A 14,533-nucleotide genomic window follows, 5' to 3' on the forward strand; every position below is an offset into this window, starting at 1 on the left:
GAAATAGACAGATCAATATTCTCCCTAGTTCTAACATATATGCTATTTTCAGCAAATGATTACGGACACCCTAAGGAGGAAGCCAGTGAACACCCTCGCCCCCTTATTCAAGAATCTAGTACAGGGGTTTTGTCAAGCCTGAGCTAAACTTGACCTCACAGGAGTGAGATGAGAACTGCAGGAGTTGTGTAGGCTTCCAGCTCTTTCCTCTTTGTTCTCATCAGAGTTCCTCCTGCCCTTCCTCCTTCAGGCAAGCAGACACGGAGAGACCTGAGCTACCTATGACCAAGGTCTGGCTCTACTCAGCAGGATGGGAGGATTGGGTAGGTCCAGGTTGCAAAGGAACAGCCTCCCCCCGACCCCCCCCCACACACACACACCAAGGAACATGTGCACATCTAGGAGATGGGCTCTGAGGACACGGCACAGGGATCTTCTCACAGACTGCTGCTGAGAGTTGTAGCACCAGAAAGAAGAGAAACTGTGACTCACACGTCTGCGGGGCCTCCTGAGTGCCTTAAATAAAAGTCTGCACAGGTGAAATCGTGCCACAGCAGTGTCTGTGACGTGCACATTCAAAAAGAATGAATTAGCACCCAGTTTCTACCAAGTGCAACTCTGCTTGAATAAAACCAATGGTGCCTTCAGTAACATGCTGGGATATGGTGTCACGGGCTTCCTGGTTTATCTCTAGGTGTTGCCACTATAAATTCTTTTATATGCTACATTTTTAGCTCTACTGCTAGCTGCCCTGCCCCCGCCCCCCCCCCCAATTTGTGACAGTTTAATTGTATTTAAGACATCTCAACTAACCCAACTTACAAATATGAGCAATGCTACAATTTTTTAAGCCTAGGACCAAAGGAAGACTGGAGATCTGTTCCTCCTCTCCCTGACTCCCTCTCTCATTCCCATTACAGCCTTGTACCTCACAGACAGAAGTGTCTGAAATTAATAGGAGAAACAAAAATGGCTTTAAATTGTCTGGTCTATTCTACAAGTCATGCTACTTTAAAGTAAAAAAAAAAAAATGTTCTTTTTAAAAACTGTGTTTAAAAAATAAAAATAAACTCTACTTATTAACCCAGGTCCAAACCATGGTCATCTCCCTTACAGAACCTAAGAGGATTACACTGAAAGTCTGTCCAATCGGATGCAATTGCAGCAGCCCTCTACTGCACCTAGAAGAAATGCCCTGCTCTGAGAAGCAAGTGAGGGCAGTCATTTGCTAACATGAATGGAGACACGGTGAATGCCCTCGACTCTGTCCATGCAGCTGGGTCTACAGACTCCACTCCACAAACACAAAAATCAATGTAAAAATTGCATGTACAAGGCAAGGCCTGCGGTGCAGTTAATGTCCCCTTGCTGGACACACACCTGAAGTCTCAAAGCTCTCGAGGGGTTTGCTGTGGAATAAAATTAGATTCCAACATCTGCCACTATTAAGGACAAACCCCACTTCCATCTCCCAGATGAAAACACTGAAGCCGATGAACGGTAACAGAGCCTTGACACAGGAATGGTTATTACCCAAATCAACTCATTTTTTTTTTTTAAAACAGTGAAATTAGCAAATCCTGCTCCCATAATAACTTGAATGTTATCAGACTAAATGTTTGATAAAATTCCAATCTGACTCACCTGGAGAAACCGCCGCTTATTTGAAACAGAAAATGTATTCACTGGTACCTACTCGCTTTATGTTCAAAGCCCATCATCTTTTGCAAGTTTGCATTAGCCTGCTTTTGTAGCCAAGCACAAAAGTAGCCTACCTTCGGTTTCCCCTTGCATATTTCATTTGGACATTTCCTTTAGAGTTAAAACAATCTCATTTCTATTATTCATCAAAAGGACGAGATGATGTAGAACAGGCTAAAAGGCAGACTCAACATGGGCAGACTCTTTGTACAGAAAATACTCCACGCATCAGTCACTGTGGCACATCCTTTACCTTTTAAAATGGAAGGTATTCTGATACATAAATACATGATAAATAAATCACTGCTCTGCATGGAGAGGACTGAATCACTTATTGAGCACATTAGGAAATGCAGTCCATTTATGTATAGCGCTCCGTAACTTAAAGGGTCATATGTGTATGTTATATTTTATACACACTCCACCTGGAGGAATGCAATTCCCCGCTGATGTCGTAGAAGTTACACAGTTTTACTATGTGAAAGACAGTTTAAAGACTTTTCACTAGCTTTTCTGTTTCCTATAGGAGACATGAGGACAGAAGAGCAATGAAACTCATTGGCTACCTTTGTTGGTCAGATTTCCTGTCCTGATACAGGCTCTGGACTCACTCTCAGGTAATCCCTCTCGATATTTGCATGTGTTTTTACATGAAGGGCAGTATAACATCTAACTAAATATGCAAGACAGAAACAGAAATGCTACAAGAAGTAGAATACATTAGCAATATTCAAGAGGATAAGACATACGTGTCCACTTGGCCTACAGCTTCTAATGAGCCCGGAGTTTCTTCAATCACTAATAGGGAAGAGTAGAAATCTGGGGTGTTCTTAGGATAGAGAGAGATGGGAGATACTTAGAAGCTGCCCATCAACACTGTGGAAATGTAAACCTGAGGCTCGGCAAAAGTGACAATGTTTTAAAACCTTACAGAACACCAAACAGACCTGAATTAGCCAACTGTTGCTTCCTGAGTGGTTCCTAAATCAGTTACTCAACCCAAAGGTGAGAAGTCTCTACTATCACTTGGGAGCCAGGCCACAGTGGCTAGCACTGGTCAGAAAGGTAACAGGAAGGGGCGCGCAAGGACGGGTGACAGACAAGCAACTAAATAATACATACTGAAAAGCTTTCATATGAATTTTTGTTTGTTTTGTTTCCTGGCTGACCTGATTATAATAATAATATATATCTAGCTCCTCCATTTGAAGATTTGGAGAAAGTGCCTAGCCCTTGCAAGAAGGCAGTCTATTATGCAATTGAACAGGCTGGGGTGGGGTAGGGTGGGGTGGGGGATGTAGGACCAGAAGGAAAGGCAAAATAATATATATTTAAATAAGAGATCCTTATCATAATTAGACTAAGTAGTCAAAACAAGGATGCGCGGGGTTGGAGGGTTAGAGTGAGAACAGGACATTTCTACTTAACTCCTAGTCTTGGCATGTAAATGAAGACATCTGAAGAAGCACACAGGTTTGAAGCGGTTCTAACATTCTATCATAATTAGAAACATTTCAAGAGCCCTGTAATTTCCAATCAAAATTACAGTAATTTCCGATATGCAAGCCATGATTCATGACAGAATTTTACATTCCATGAGAGATTACGGTGGCCCGATGTATGACACGCTGAGTACAGCACTAACATAAACAATTCAGTTTAATGTTTAAACAGTACTTGATGTTTAGAATCTCACAATAAAAGAAACATATTATTGTAGAAATTATCACTTTGACAGTGATTGAAGGGTAGGCAGGCATGCGGCCTATAAAGCTATAATTTTTTACAGTCCACAGCTTGAGTTCAATCATTTTTATATAACATTTCCAAGATATCCCTTAAGTATTCATCCGGCCTACAACTTAAACAGGAGCAACATGTTTCTAAAGGAAAGCTCCCATTAAGTACTGTTATTAATTCAGACAGAGGAAAATCTTTGGAAAAGCCAAAAAGTATTGTGTTATAAATTTGCCATGCAGTAAGTACTCCGAGAATTGTATATTTTATCACACACTGACGGCTAGGGTGTTCTACAAAAGAGCATTTAGCAATTATGAAGATAGAATTGCATAACATTTCAAGTTATTCAAATCTCACCCAAGCCCCTGTATGCCTCTAAGTCCCGCCTCAGTGTTACCAAGTCCTTGTGTGGAAGGAAAGGGAATTTGAATTTTGTGTCTTTAAAAAGTATTCATGGCTCTGAGGAAGGGCTAGTAGACTGTAATGAGCTTGTTCTACCAAATGATTTTAGTGAACAATGACCAACATATGAGAGTCCTACTGGTAATAAGCTGGATGAACTAGCTGTTGTTTCTGAACTGTAGTGAAGAGGTCTTTGACTGCCAGTTTAACTCTATGCAGTCATCAGAATTGGTCAGGTGTTCTGAGCGTAATTCAACTCGCCTTGTGTACAACTACAGAAAAACTAAAATCACTAATATGCAATGGGGTATGTGATTTGTTTCAGGAACTGTGGAATAGCTGCAGGTAGACTAGTTGCAAAAAATAATAATAATAATAATAATAAAAGTTGTATGGGGATTTCAGGATGAAAATTGAAGGTCATCTGACGATTGACAAAGCAACAGTAGGTGACTTCTATCATGTTACATGTTCTATCATATACCAGCCTAGTAAACCACATATGTGACAGTCCACTTCTGAAAGTCACTATCAACTGACCCAGAGAATACCCAAGATATCCTTAGTCCAGGAGCTGAGGGACCAGGAAACCAAATGTCTACAACCTACATCTCAACATTACTGCTCAAGAGAGTTCTCTACATAGTACTGGAGGCTTCAACCTCTCCGTGATGCCAACTCGCACTGAACACAGACATGGCTTGCATCGACCATGCCACAGGCGTCACAGATGAACATTCTAACGCCTGTCAGAGGCTCTTACCTGGCTTTTTGTGGCGGCAACCTTTGCAAACAGTGCTTGGGACACTTTAGCACGCTTCATTTCCTGCTGAATCTCGTCATAAATGGAGGCATTAATGTTCATAGTATTGTTCTCTGGCTTCCCATTTCTCTCAGTGGCAAGGGTAGCTGTTTTCACCTACAAAACATTTTGAGCGTGGCTGTCATTTTTCATTAGCCAAATTGATTCAGAGCTTCTCAGGCTCAGCATCCAAGCTGGGCAGTGTTACTCCTTTTATGATCAAGGTGATCAACAGTGTGGTCATTCAACATTAGTTATTGCCCTGAGATCAGATAGCTTAAGTTAAGGAAGTCACACTGTCACAGGTGATTGCATCTGTAATGTGACAGCAACTGCCAGCTGACAACCAGGAAAAATAACGCCATAAAGTAAGTTTTCTGGAAACAGACAGGAGCTTCAAGGACTTGAAAACACTAAACTAAATGTCTCACAATTATCTCCCATTTCAGCCCTAACAAAGGAAATTCACAATTAAAACCATAATGCACGGCACTGCATCTTCGCCGGGTGCCCGGTGCCTAATAGACAGTTACCTCACTGATAGCTGTTATATACTATGGCCTTTTTAATTTCAGACTTTTTTTTTTTAATGCCTTTCCCTCTTATGTTTCATTTTAAAATCTTCCATAATAAAGCCATTTATGGAACTGCATATTTAAATCTTCTATCCATCCATGAAACAGGTAGAAAGCCTTGCTCAATTATCATAAAGGCTGGTGGTGGTACACACATGATGTCTAAGCTGCTCTGCCGATTAGCTCACTGTTTCCTGGCATTCTGGCATACGATGCCTTCCTTCTGACTTAGAGAATCAGACAATAAGACGTTCCTTAAAATGTGATTGAACATTTCTGTAAGTTACACAAAATAACCCATCAGTGAATCCCACAAATACATTCACAATGTATAATCACTCGAAAATTTGTGCCAACCCTTTGATAACAGAGATCAGCAGGGATGGCTAAAGAAACATGTCCCTTACCAACAAAGATTGGGGGGTTGAACGAACACCAACTCACAACCTTCAAATTTGATACTATTATTATTGTTAATTCCAATTTTCATTTTTATCATGCAATTATATGGAGCTGTCCTGACAGACTTCAGATAATCTATAAGCTAAAGTTTTCCTAGGTTAACTGACAAAACTGCAGCATGCCTCTCATAGCAAAAGGACAAAGGAGCCCACTCTTCGCGTCCTTTAGCCAGCAAGGGTTCTCTAGAAACATACTACCGTCTTGTAAATACACTTTGAGCAACAGAAAAATGAAGCTCATGCCAGGATAAATGCCCAGAAACTAAATGTCAAACTGTAGTGTTTCATGACCCCAAAACACTTTCCATGAAACTAAGTAGAGGCTACCCCAGAAGGGATTAAGTAAGTCCCCTGTGAAATGTACCTTTTGATGAATCCTTCTAGCTTCTAACCTGTAAGAAGTAAAGCCATTTTTCCCTGACTTATCTCCAGGAGACAGGTACCCAGCAATGCACCTTCTACCCCAACTCCAGCAGCCAAAGGAAAACATCAGGCTGTGAAATGGTTGGCTGCAAGTATAGTGGGGTAAGTAAAACTGTCACCTGGAATCAGTGGGAGTGGCAAGAGATCTCGGGGCTCCTTTTCCAGCTCTGGGTATATCCAGCAAAGGGGTAAAGACTGGAGGCCACTAGAAACCCACAGGGCTTTGAAGCCATAATCTGCTAAAGAGCACTTTAGGAGCCAGAAGAGTTAACACATTACCATAAATTGCCTACAAAGTTGCTTTGGTGAGATTTGAAACTTTGCTCTGGGGTGGTCTTGCTCAAAGGCAGTGGGGTAGATTTGATCACCCCATGGGGTCCCTTCTAATACCTATTTTTCTCACGGCTTTAATGAAAGAGAAAAGCCATTTCAATTGCTTTGAAAATTGAATGTTATGGAAATGGGGGCCCCAAAGTCCAGCACACTAGAAGAAAACAGTTTCTTGGTACAATCTTTGTAGCAATGGCTCTGGTTTTAAGAAAGTTGGGATTTTGCCTGGTCTTAACAATTCTCATTCTTTTGTAAAAACTAAATTGGGGAGCTTAAGTTGCTGGGATTCTGTTTCTAAAAATTTCTTTAAGTTTTCTATAAAGCAGTTACAACTTGAACCAAGAGGCAAGAATCCTAAATCACAAAAACCAAGCAGATAGTCGCTTCCTGGTCTGTTGTGGGCCAGGAAGGAGGGGTTGGAGGGGAGGTGGAGATAAAAGGAAAAAAAGAGGCATTAAAGGAAAAGCATGTGGAGAAAGTCTTTAAAAATATACAGTTAGTACCTGGCTGCACTACTCAGTTTAAAAGTATGTAGCAAAGCTCCTCTTGCTGGCCCAGATATGCATCTTATCACAGATAAGCCATTAGAATTCTAGAACCACATTTTTTCCTAAACACAAGGGATTGCTTAAGGGAGACCGACTTGGGCAGCTTTTCAAAAATATGAAAGCTGAATTTTTCCCCAGGTAAAAAATGGAAACAAAAATCTTTTCTCCTTCACTCTACTAAGTACTATTTTTGCTTAGTACAAAAAAAAAAAAAAATCTTCTTTAATCCTGGTTTAGCTTTTAATATTATATCATCCATTAAAATTCATAAAGTAGTTCATCCCAGGCAAAACAAACTACTCTTCACTCTCCACAAATAGCAAAGGAGGTGAAATAAATGCAGTTGCAACTGGAATAGCTTTTATCAAGGTAGGGCATACTACTCCATCATTACGGTGGCGCCAGGGAAGTAGTTAGGAACGGGAGCTCCTATTTAAGCCCCCCCAACTCCCCGTGTGCTGGGGTCTACTTTTCGTGGCACTAACATTGTACAAGAGAACACACGTTTTATATGAAAATTCTACTTTGCTTCTTCACCCATTGCTAAGTGCCTCAGATCATCCATTCAGGTTTAGGAGACTGACACCCCTTTGGTATGGGTGGTGAACATGCTCTACCTGATACAGAAAAAGCTGCCTACAAGCATATGGCTTTTCCATACACAAAATTATAAAGTTTTATGCTCTTCAACTAATTTTGAGAATAGAGGCTGTTATTAACTGGCTGGTTTGTGTGAGCGTGCATTAACTTATTGAACTAGTAGGTGCTACAACTAACTACTCTACTTTGCCTCCTGCTCCAGGCTGCGCTCTAGATTTCAGTTTCCTAAAGTCTGTGCTTTTCTCAAAGACCGGGGAATTATATGTCCTTCTGTGGGGTCTTGTTAGAAAAATTCTTAGTGATCAAGAAGTGGGCCTACCTTGCACAAGCCCTTTGCTAAACCTACCCATTAAATTCAAAGTTTGAGAAGCTAATGGTTTTATAATTAACATTAAAAAAAAATCTAGTCTAAATTTATTTTCCAAGGTATAACAATTACTTCTTCTTAATAAATTTTTGGGCCTATTTAGGGGTGATGAAAAATAGTTCTATGTAACAATGCCTTTAGCCTCGTGGCTTGAACTTTTTAGACCGGACTCTCTCTCATAGGAACACTATTACTTGCCTAATAAAGACCTGAAATAGCCATACTCTATAAGAGACAACTGTTAATGGGAAGCCTTCCGTAAATATGTAAAAGTTAAGGTTTTCCAAGAAATCCCCAACAAGTAACACTTTCTCAAGTGCCAAGTGCGTGCCTGGAACTGACCCTGAGCCAAGGTGAACCGGCACTTCATTGAATCATGGATGGATCTGTTGTGAAAAGATAGAATAACACAGGACCACACGAAGAACTCCATAGTCCTTACATGGACTTGGTACATTTTCTAATACATTTCTAGGAAACATCATACCTCACTCAGACAGAAGCTAAGTAATCCCAGGAAGAGACAGAGAAGACATAAAAGTTTAAAAGAACTATAAAATTCGTTTAAAAATCACAACTTGTGAAACAGCTCTCATAGAAGTTAACATTGGGCAATTGACTCCAGAAGTCAACGTGTATAAAACTACAAATAACAACACAGGAGAACACCTCAAGCAGAAGCCATTAGTTTAAGCCCATCTGTTCTGCAGGACAAATCATTAATGTTTTCATTAGGCCACTGTGTGCAGTGCAGTCAGAAAACAAATCCGGAAGACAAGCCAAGATATTTTCTTATGGTGAAAGTTTTGAAGGTGAGTTTTCATCATAATACCAGAAATTCCATTGTGCAAAGTCATTCCAAATAGATCATTTGTCAAATATTTAATTTAGTGTATCTAGGCAATCTTCCTGAACATTCCTCCTAGTCCAACACACAGCTTCCCATTTTTCTCTGACTTTCACCCTTTTCCTAAAAACTGTGTTTTGAGATGTCTTGAGGTAAAGGAAAAAATGCAACAAATCTAATTAGGATTTGAAAACTTTAAATAAAACATTTCATTTGGGTTTTTCATTTTTCTCCTAGAAAAAGGTTGGTATTAGGATTCAATGAATTAATGTCTGGGAAGGTGCTTAGGAAACTAAGCCATTATCAACTGAAGGTTATTTTTCCTTTCTAAACTACAGCATGGAATTTATGAAAATATGCTTTTGACAATTCGGTTTAGTACAGAGCTTCCCACCCCAGGCTGAGGACAATGACCATTCATGGTTATTGACCATTCTCTGCTATATTATCCCAGACGGGTCTGCCCTGGATCCACGGCAGCATGGCTGATCAGTGATCAGTCAGCATAAGTTTTGTGGTGTCCACAGCTGGGCTGGCTCCCAGGAAGGTACTTTCTTGTAGGACATCTTTCTCAAGACTCTCTAAGGAAGTCTCATGATAAAGATGACTTAAAGTCTAAGTTCCTCAGCAGTTTAGCTCCTTGGTCTAGGATGCCCCAGGAACATTGCACAACACACATTGATGCCGAAGAGATGCCAGTCTCCCATGCTTACAAGTGTCTGGGGTGTCCCTAAGGATGGTTGCCTCTCACTGCTGATGCTTTTATCTGTGTTTTTCATCAGAAAGAATCAGAGTTCAAGTCTAAACCCAAAATTTGTCTCAAAACAGGTTTCAGATTTCTTTATTTTACAGGACATGCCTAGTGATTTCACAAAGATTTTTTTCTCTGGTAATGTACAAAACTAAAGATAGTTTTGTAGGCTGGCTGCTTTTGTGGTGCTTCCCACCCTTTCTTGCCAGTTTAGTTACCTGTAGTAAGCATATGACAACATCTCTGGTGTATTCTATTTTAACTTCAACTTTGGATTCAAAACAGTTCTAACTCAACTTACTTGAGGCATACTTTCCCCAACTTTCTTCATTTTACAGTGAGATAATAGATCAAGAATTTCTTAAAATTTAATGTGCTCTTTAGAGGGTAGAATGTAACTGATTGGCAGTGAGCGCTGTTATAATATTGAGTGATGCAAATGGATTCTCTGAGGAACAAATAAGACCCGCATGTATTGAACAATCACCTCTGGCTGTGGTTAGACAGCCAATGAAACCCTGCTAAGTGAAATCTGGACGCATCTCACAAAGGAGCTACAGTGTCTACCATGTTTTATGTTCATCATTGGCTGAACACCCCAACTACAAGTTTGGTTGGTCTTAATCCCCTTTGAGAACAAACAAATACAGCAAAAGAGTGTCTCAACCAAGAAACCTGTAACTTAGGATGAAGTCTTCCGGCTCACAAGTTCTGACGTAGAGCGTCTTTATAAATATACACACGGGGCAGCTGTTGAAGAGTATCTTAAGAGCATAGGAAAATTATTACTTAAGAACTAATACAACCTTGGCTAAGACAACCCTCAATGATTAAGGATCGTATTTAGAAAACAGATAAAATCTCCCAAATCCTAGAAAATGAAACCTGTATAGGCACTAAATTAAGTAATTGGGGCAGATTAAAAAGAGAACCTGTTCCATACTTAAATTCATATTGTTATTAGGAACAGAATTTAAACAACTCAGAACAAGAAAGGGTAAGGCCAAGCTAGTGGACCTGGGTATAGAAACACCTTCCGAATGGCAACTATGAGAAGAAAGGGTATGCTAACCCTGAGAGCTTTATATTTCTTTATATAATCACCTATACAAGTCATATACATGTATAGAGCTCCTAACTCTGTATTTAGGAACTCTTTTATCGACAAGGTTACCAATCTAATCCAGTAGCTATGTGTAGGCAGGCAGGCGATGTATGAACACAGAGACCCTTCTCTCTTGCAGAACAGCATTATCTTATCACAGCCTGCTCCTATAGACATTAAGGCAGATTGATTTTCATTAAAAATATGGATTTTAGAAATAATTACTTTAGAACATTATGTCAACAGTTCAAGACCTTCGACAAATAGCTGAAAAGTGTGTCTGGTCCTCGGTTAGGAAGCTCCTGTGACAGCGTCATTTCTTACCACTGAATGGGCTTTTCCTATACTTCTGTACTCAGAATACATGGACTTTTTGTTTATTATTGATGGAATGAAATAATAATCAACAAATGGTTGAATTATGGCATTATACTGCACAAATACTCTGATTCTGTGTTCTGTATTCAACTTTTTAAAGAGCTTTAAAAGCTATTTTAGCTTTATAGGTTGGCTGTACTTGCCAAAAAACTAAATATGGAAGAAAATATATTTGCTGGTGGATTTTAGGTGTAATTTATCAAACTTTCACCTAACAGTTTGCACTGAAAATTTATTTCTTGACTTTTCATAGTAGTTATAAGGATATTTTTAAATTTTGCTTTAAAATAATAATACACAACAAAGTTACCTAGCAGGTAGATTCTTCTATCCTTCCTAGAAAATAGAAGAATTTGAAGAAATAGAAAATGTGCCCATTTCTGGGAATATGGATAGAATTCTTTATCGGTCCCATTTAAAGCTGCCTTCAAGGATTGTATTAAACTTAATTATGAAAGATTACAAGCGAGATGATATGTAATTGGTACCAGCTGCAGTCCGTATTGGAAAGCATAAATATAAATGAAATTACTTATTTATTTTTTATTTACTATTCAAACAGCAGTCTTCAAACTAGTGACATTAACCAGGCCTTATTATTTCTGTTCTGCAGTGTCTAGGTACCTCTGTAATAACAGCAGTGGAGGTACGCACACTGCTTCTTCAACCCTCAGGAACCTAAAGACTTAGAGCAACACAGTCAGTCTTCTTTTCTCTATCTAATTAGGAGTGGACTGTGCTCCATCAGAATTAGTGATCTGGGATGAAATTCTCAAGCAAATCTACAGAAGTTTTAAACATCTGTATCTATTTATCCAATTTCTTGCTGAGAGTCATCATTACGGTTTTTGTGTTTTAGGGCAGAAGAAAGAACTCTTAAGGAAGAGGTGGCTGCACCTGGGGAGGGCGGCTGGGTGGTGTGCTCAGCAGCGGGGCAGGACCCATGGCCGAGGCTGCGTTCAAGCTCCTTTCCCTCTCGTCCTGGTATATCCGGTCTCTTTCGGCTTCCGGCAACTGTAAGAAATTCTGCATAGCCCGAAGGTTTACCAGCAGAGACTGGGATGCAGTCTTGGGGTCCTCTTCCTTTCGGAGGATTTCAGAAAGCAATCCCTGTAGGGGAAGAAAGACACCGGGTGAGGTTCCGGATAGCCCCTGCCTTTGCCTCACCCTTTAGAAAGTGAGCAGTCAGAGGCTTTGAGTCTGTATAGGAATATATTAGCTACAACTGAAGTAGCAGAGAAGAGAGCCTCAATTGTATCCTTGCTTTTACTTAGCATCTGCTTTACATATAGCAGAAACTGAACCGGCCTAATTGGTCTCATTCCTTTGAGTAGCTTAACTTGCTGTGAAATCTTTCACTGAGAGATGGTCGAGAGAAGTTAAGAGTAAGTAAAATCCCCGTACGTAGCACAACAGCATCGAACTGTATAGTTCTCAAGCTTCCAGACAAAGGCACGGGGCAACCCAGCAGCTCACCATGTTAATGCACAAGGCCATTTCTAGGGGGATGAGCCAAACATTTGAGGAAGATAACAGAAAACAAGCTGCAGCACAATGAAGACCACTCAAACTTTTGTTTATATAGATGATATTTTGTCATTCCTTAATTTTCATCTTACAAAGTGTCACAGGTAGTCATTAGTTTGCTGTTTAAAGGGAAATGGACTGCCGTGGGAAACTGTAAAACTTTCTACGCTATACCGATAGGTAACAGGTTGGAAACTTCGCACTTCAGAAACCACAGATCACACCTGAAATAATTAACCACTCTTCCACACTGTAAAAATCTATCCCAGAATTTGACGTATTGAAAAGAGTATCAGCAAACTAAAAGTCACTATTAGCAACAGCAGAAACTTACAAACTTCTAGAAACTTCTCTTAAGGTGTTTTTCTTCCCTCAATAACTCAGTATTAAAATACGTTTGTTTTTCTCTGGGGGGGGGGATTTATTATTTAAATGGGTGATTTCCTTCCGATGTATCTGAAGAGTATGAAGTCCAAGAACAGCAAAGGCTGCGCTGTCTCCAGGTTAATAAGACTTAGAAGCTATCTTCAATCTGTAGCCTGCTTTCTTTACTTAGACATATTATCATAGTATAGTTACACCAGTTATCGTTATAGTAGTCGAATTACATCCAGATTTTGCATAATTTGAAATCTACCTCTACCCAGACCCTAAAGAAATGGTCAAAAAAATGTATATTTGAGTGAGAGAAGGTAAAATAGACTCCCCAAAGTTTTAACTCTTGGAGATCCTTCAATTTCTCATCAGTGCATCATGTTGCCTGATACAATGATACAGTACTTATTACAGATAAGAGAACACTGTCCCTTTAAAATACATCATTTGATTTATAAGCTGCTTCTTAAGGAGGGAAGAAATGTCCACTAAGCTCTGGGGAACTGAGTTAGTCACAAATAAATCTCACAGTTGGTCTACTGCAACCAAAGCCTGGATTGATGTCTGGACTTTCATAAGAAATGTTCCTTAAGAATTGAGGCATTTGTTCTTTTGGCCTGAGACTAACTAGTAACTGCCACTGTGTCTACTGACAACCAAAGATCCTGTCAACTGACCTCAGATTCAAACAGGCAGCCAATCATCCCGCTCTTTAACCTGTACTAGGACAACTGATTAGACTATTTCTGATGTGTCTTATGAAAATAAACAAGACACGTCACACAGAAAGTCTATGCCACTGTTCCCACAAAATCTTATATACTTAAAAAATGGACAAACAAAAATTCCTTGAAGACAAGGCATGATACCATGCCTGTAGTTCCAGCACCAAGAAGGCTGAAACCATAACATCATGCTTTTGAGGCCAGCCTGACTACACAGTAAGACCTAGTCTCAAAAACATACATACATACATACATACATACACACATACATACATACATACATGGAACAGACAAAAACATGGCTGGTAAAGCAATATATAGCAATTGCATAGGAATACATATAATATAGAAAATGTTATGAAATCCTCAAGGATAATAGTATAGTTAATTTTGACTTTCTAACTCAATGCCTTATGCTTAAAAGTTGTTTATAAGTACTAAAGCAATTATGTGTATATAGACTACAGAGATGAAAAAGGGAACACTAGAATACATTGAAATGGCCATTATCAGCTAAGACTACTGTTACTAAAGAACCAAGGCCATGGGCTCTTCCAGCCAAGGCACTCCGTAGTAGCTTGGCTCTGTGAAATGCCAATCTGCACAATGTTACTAACTAGTCAGTAAATTAGAAAACAAATCAGGGCAAAAGATACCCTATAAATATTTAGGATGTGATATTTAATTTTTTTTTGTACATCAGAGCACTTGATATTAGACATCTAACAATCTCAAAATGACAAAGTAACTATTTTACATATGTCTATTAAGAATGTCCCACAGCCGGGCGTGGTGGCGCACGCCTTTAATCCCAGCACTCGGGAGGCAGAGGCAGGCGGATTTCTGAGTTCGTGGCCAGCCTGGTCTACAAAGTGA

General features: G+C 39.6%; 1 protein-coding gene across 1 annotated transcript in view; it reads right to left on the reverse strand.

The window, feature by feature from the left end:
* Window positions 1-14,533, reverse strand: part of Satb1 (SATB homeobox 1) — a 97,012-nt gene that overhangs the window by 27,091 nt on the left and 55,388 nt on the right. The window contains 2 exon segments of the mRNA XM_029471561.1: window positions 4,607-4,762; window positions 11,928-12,140. Of these exon segments, the coding sequence (XP_029327421.1) occupies window positions 4,607-4,762; window positions 11,928-12,140 (369 nt within the window).

This window comes from Mus caroli, chromosome 17 (genome assembly GCF_900094665.2).
Source record: "Mus caroli chromosome 17, CAROLI_EIJ_v1.1, whole genome shotgun sequence".
In the NCBI taxonomy this organism is placed as follows: Eukaryota; Metazoa; Chordata; class Mammalia; order Rodentia; family Muridae; genus Mus; species Mus caroli.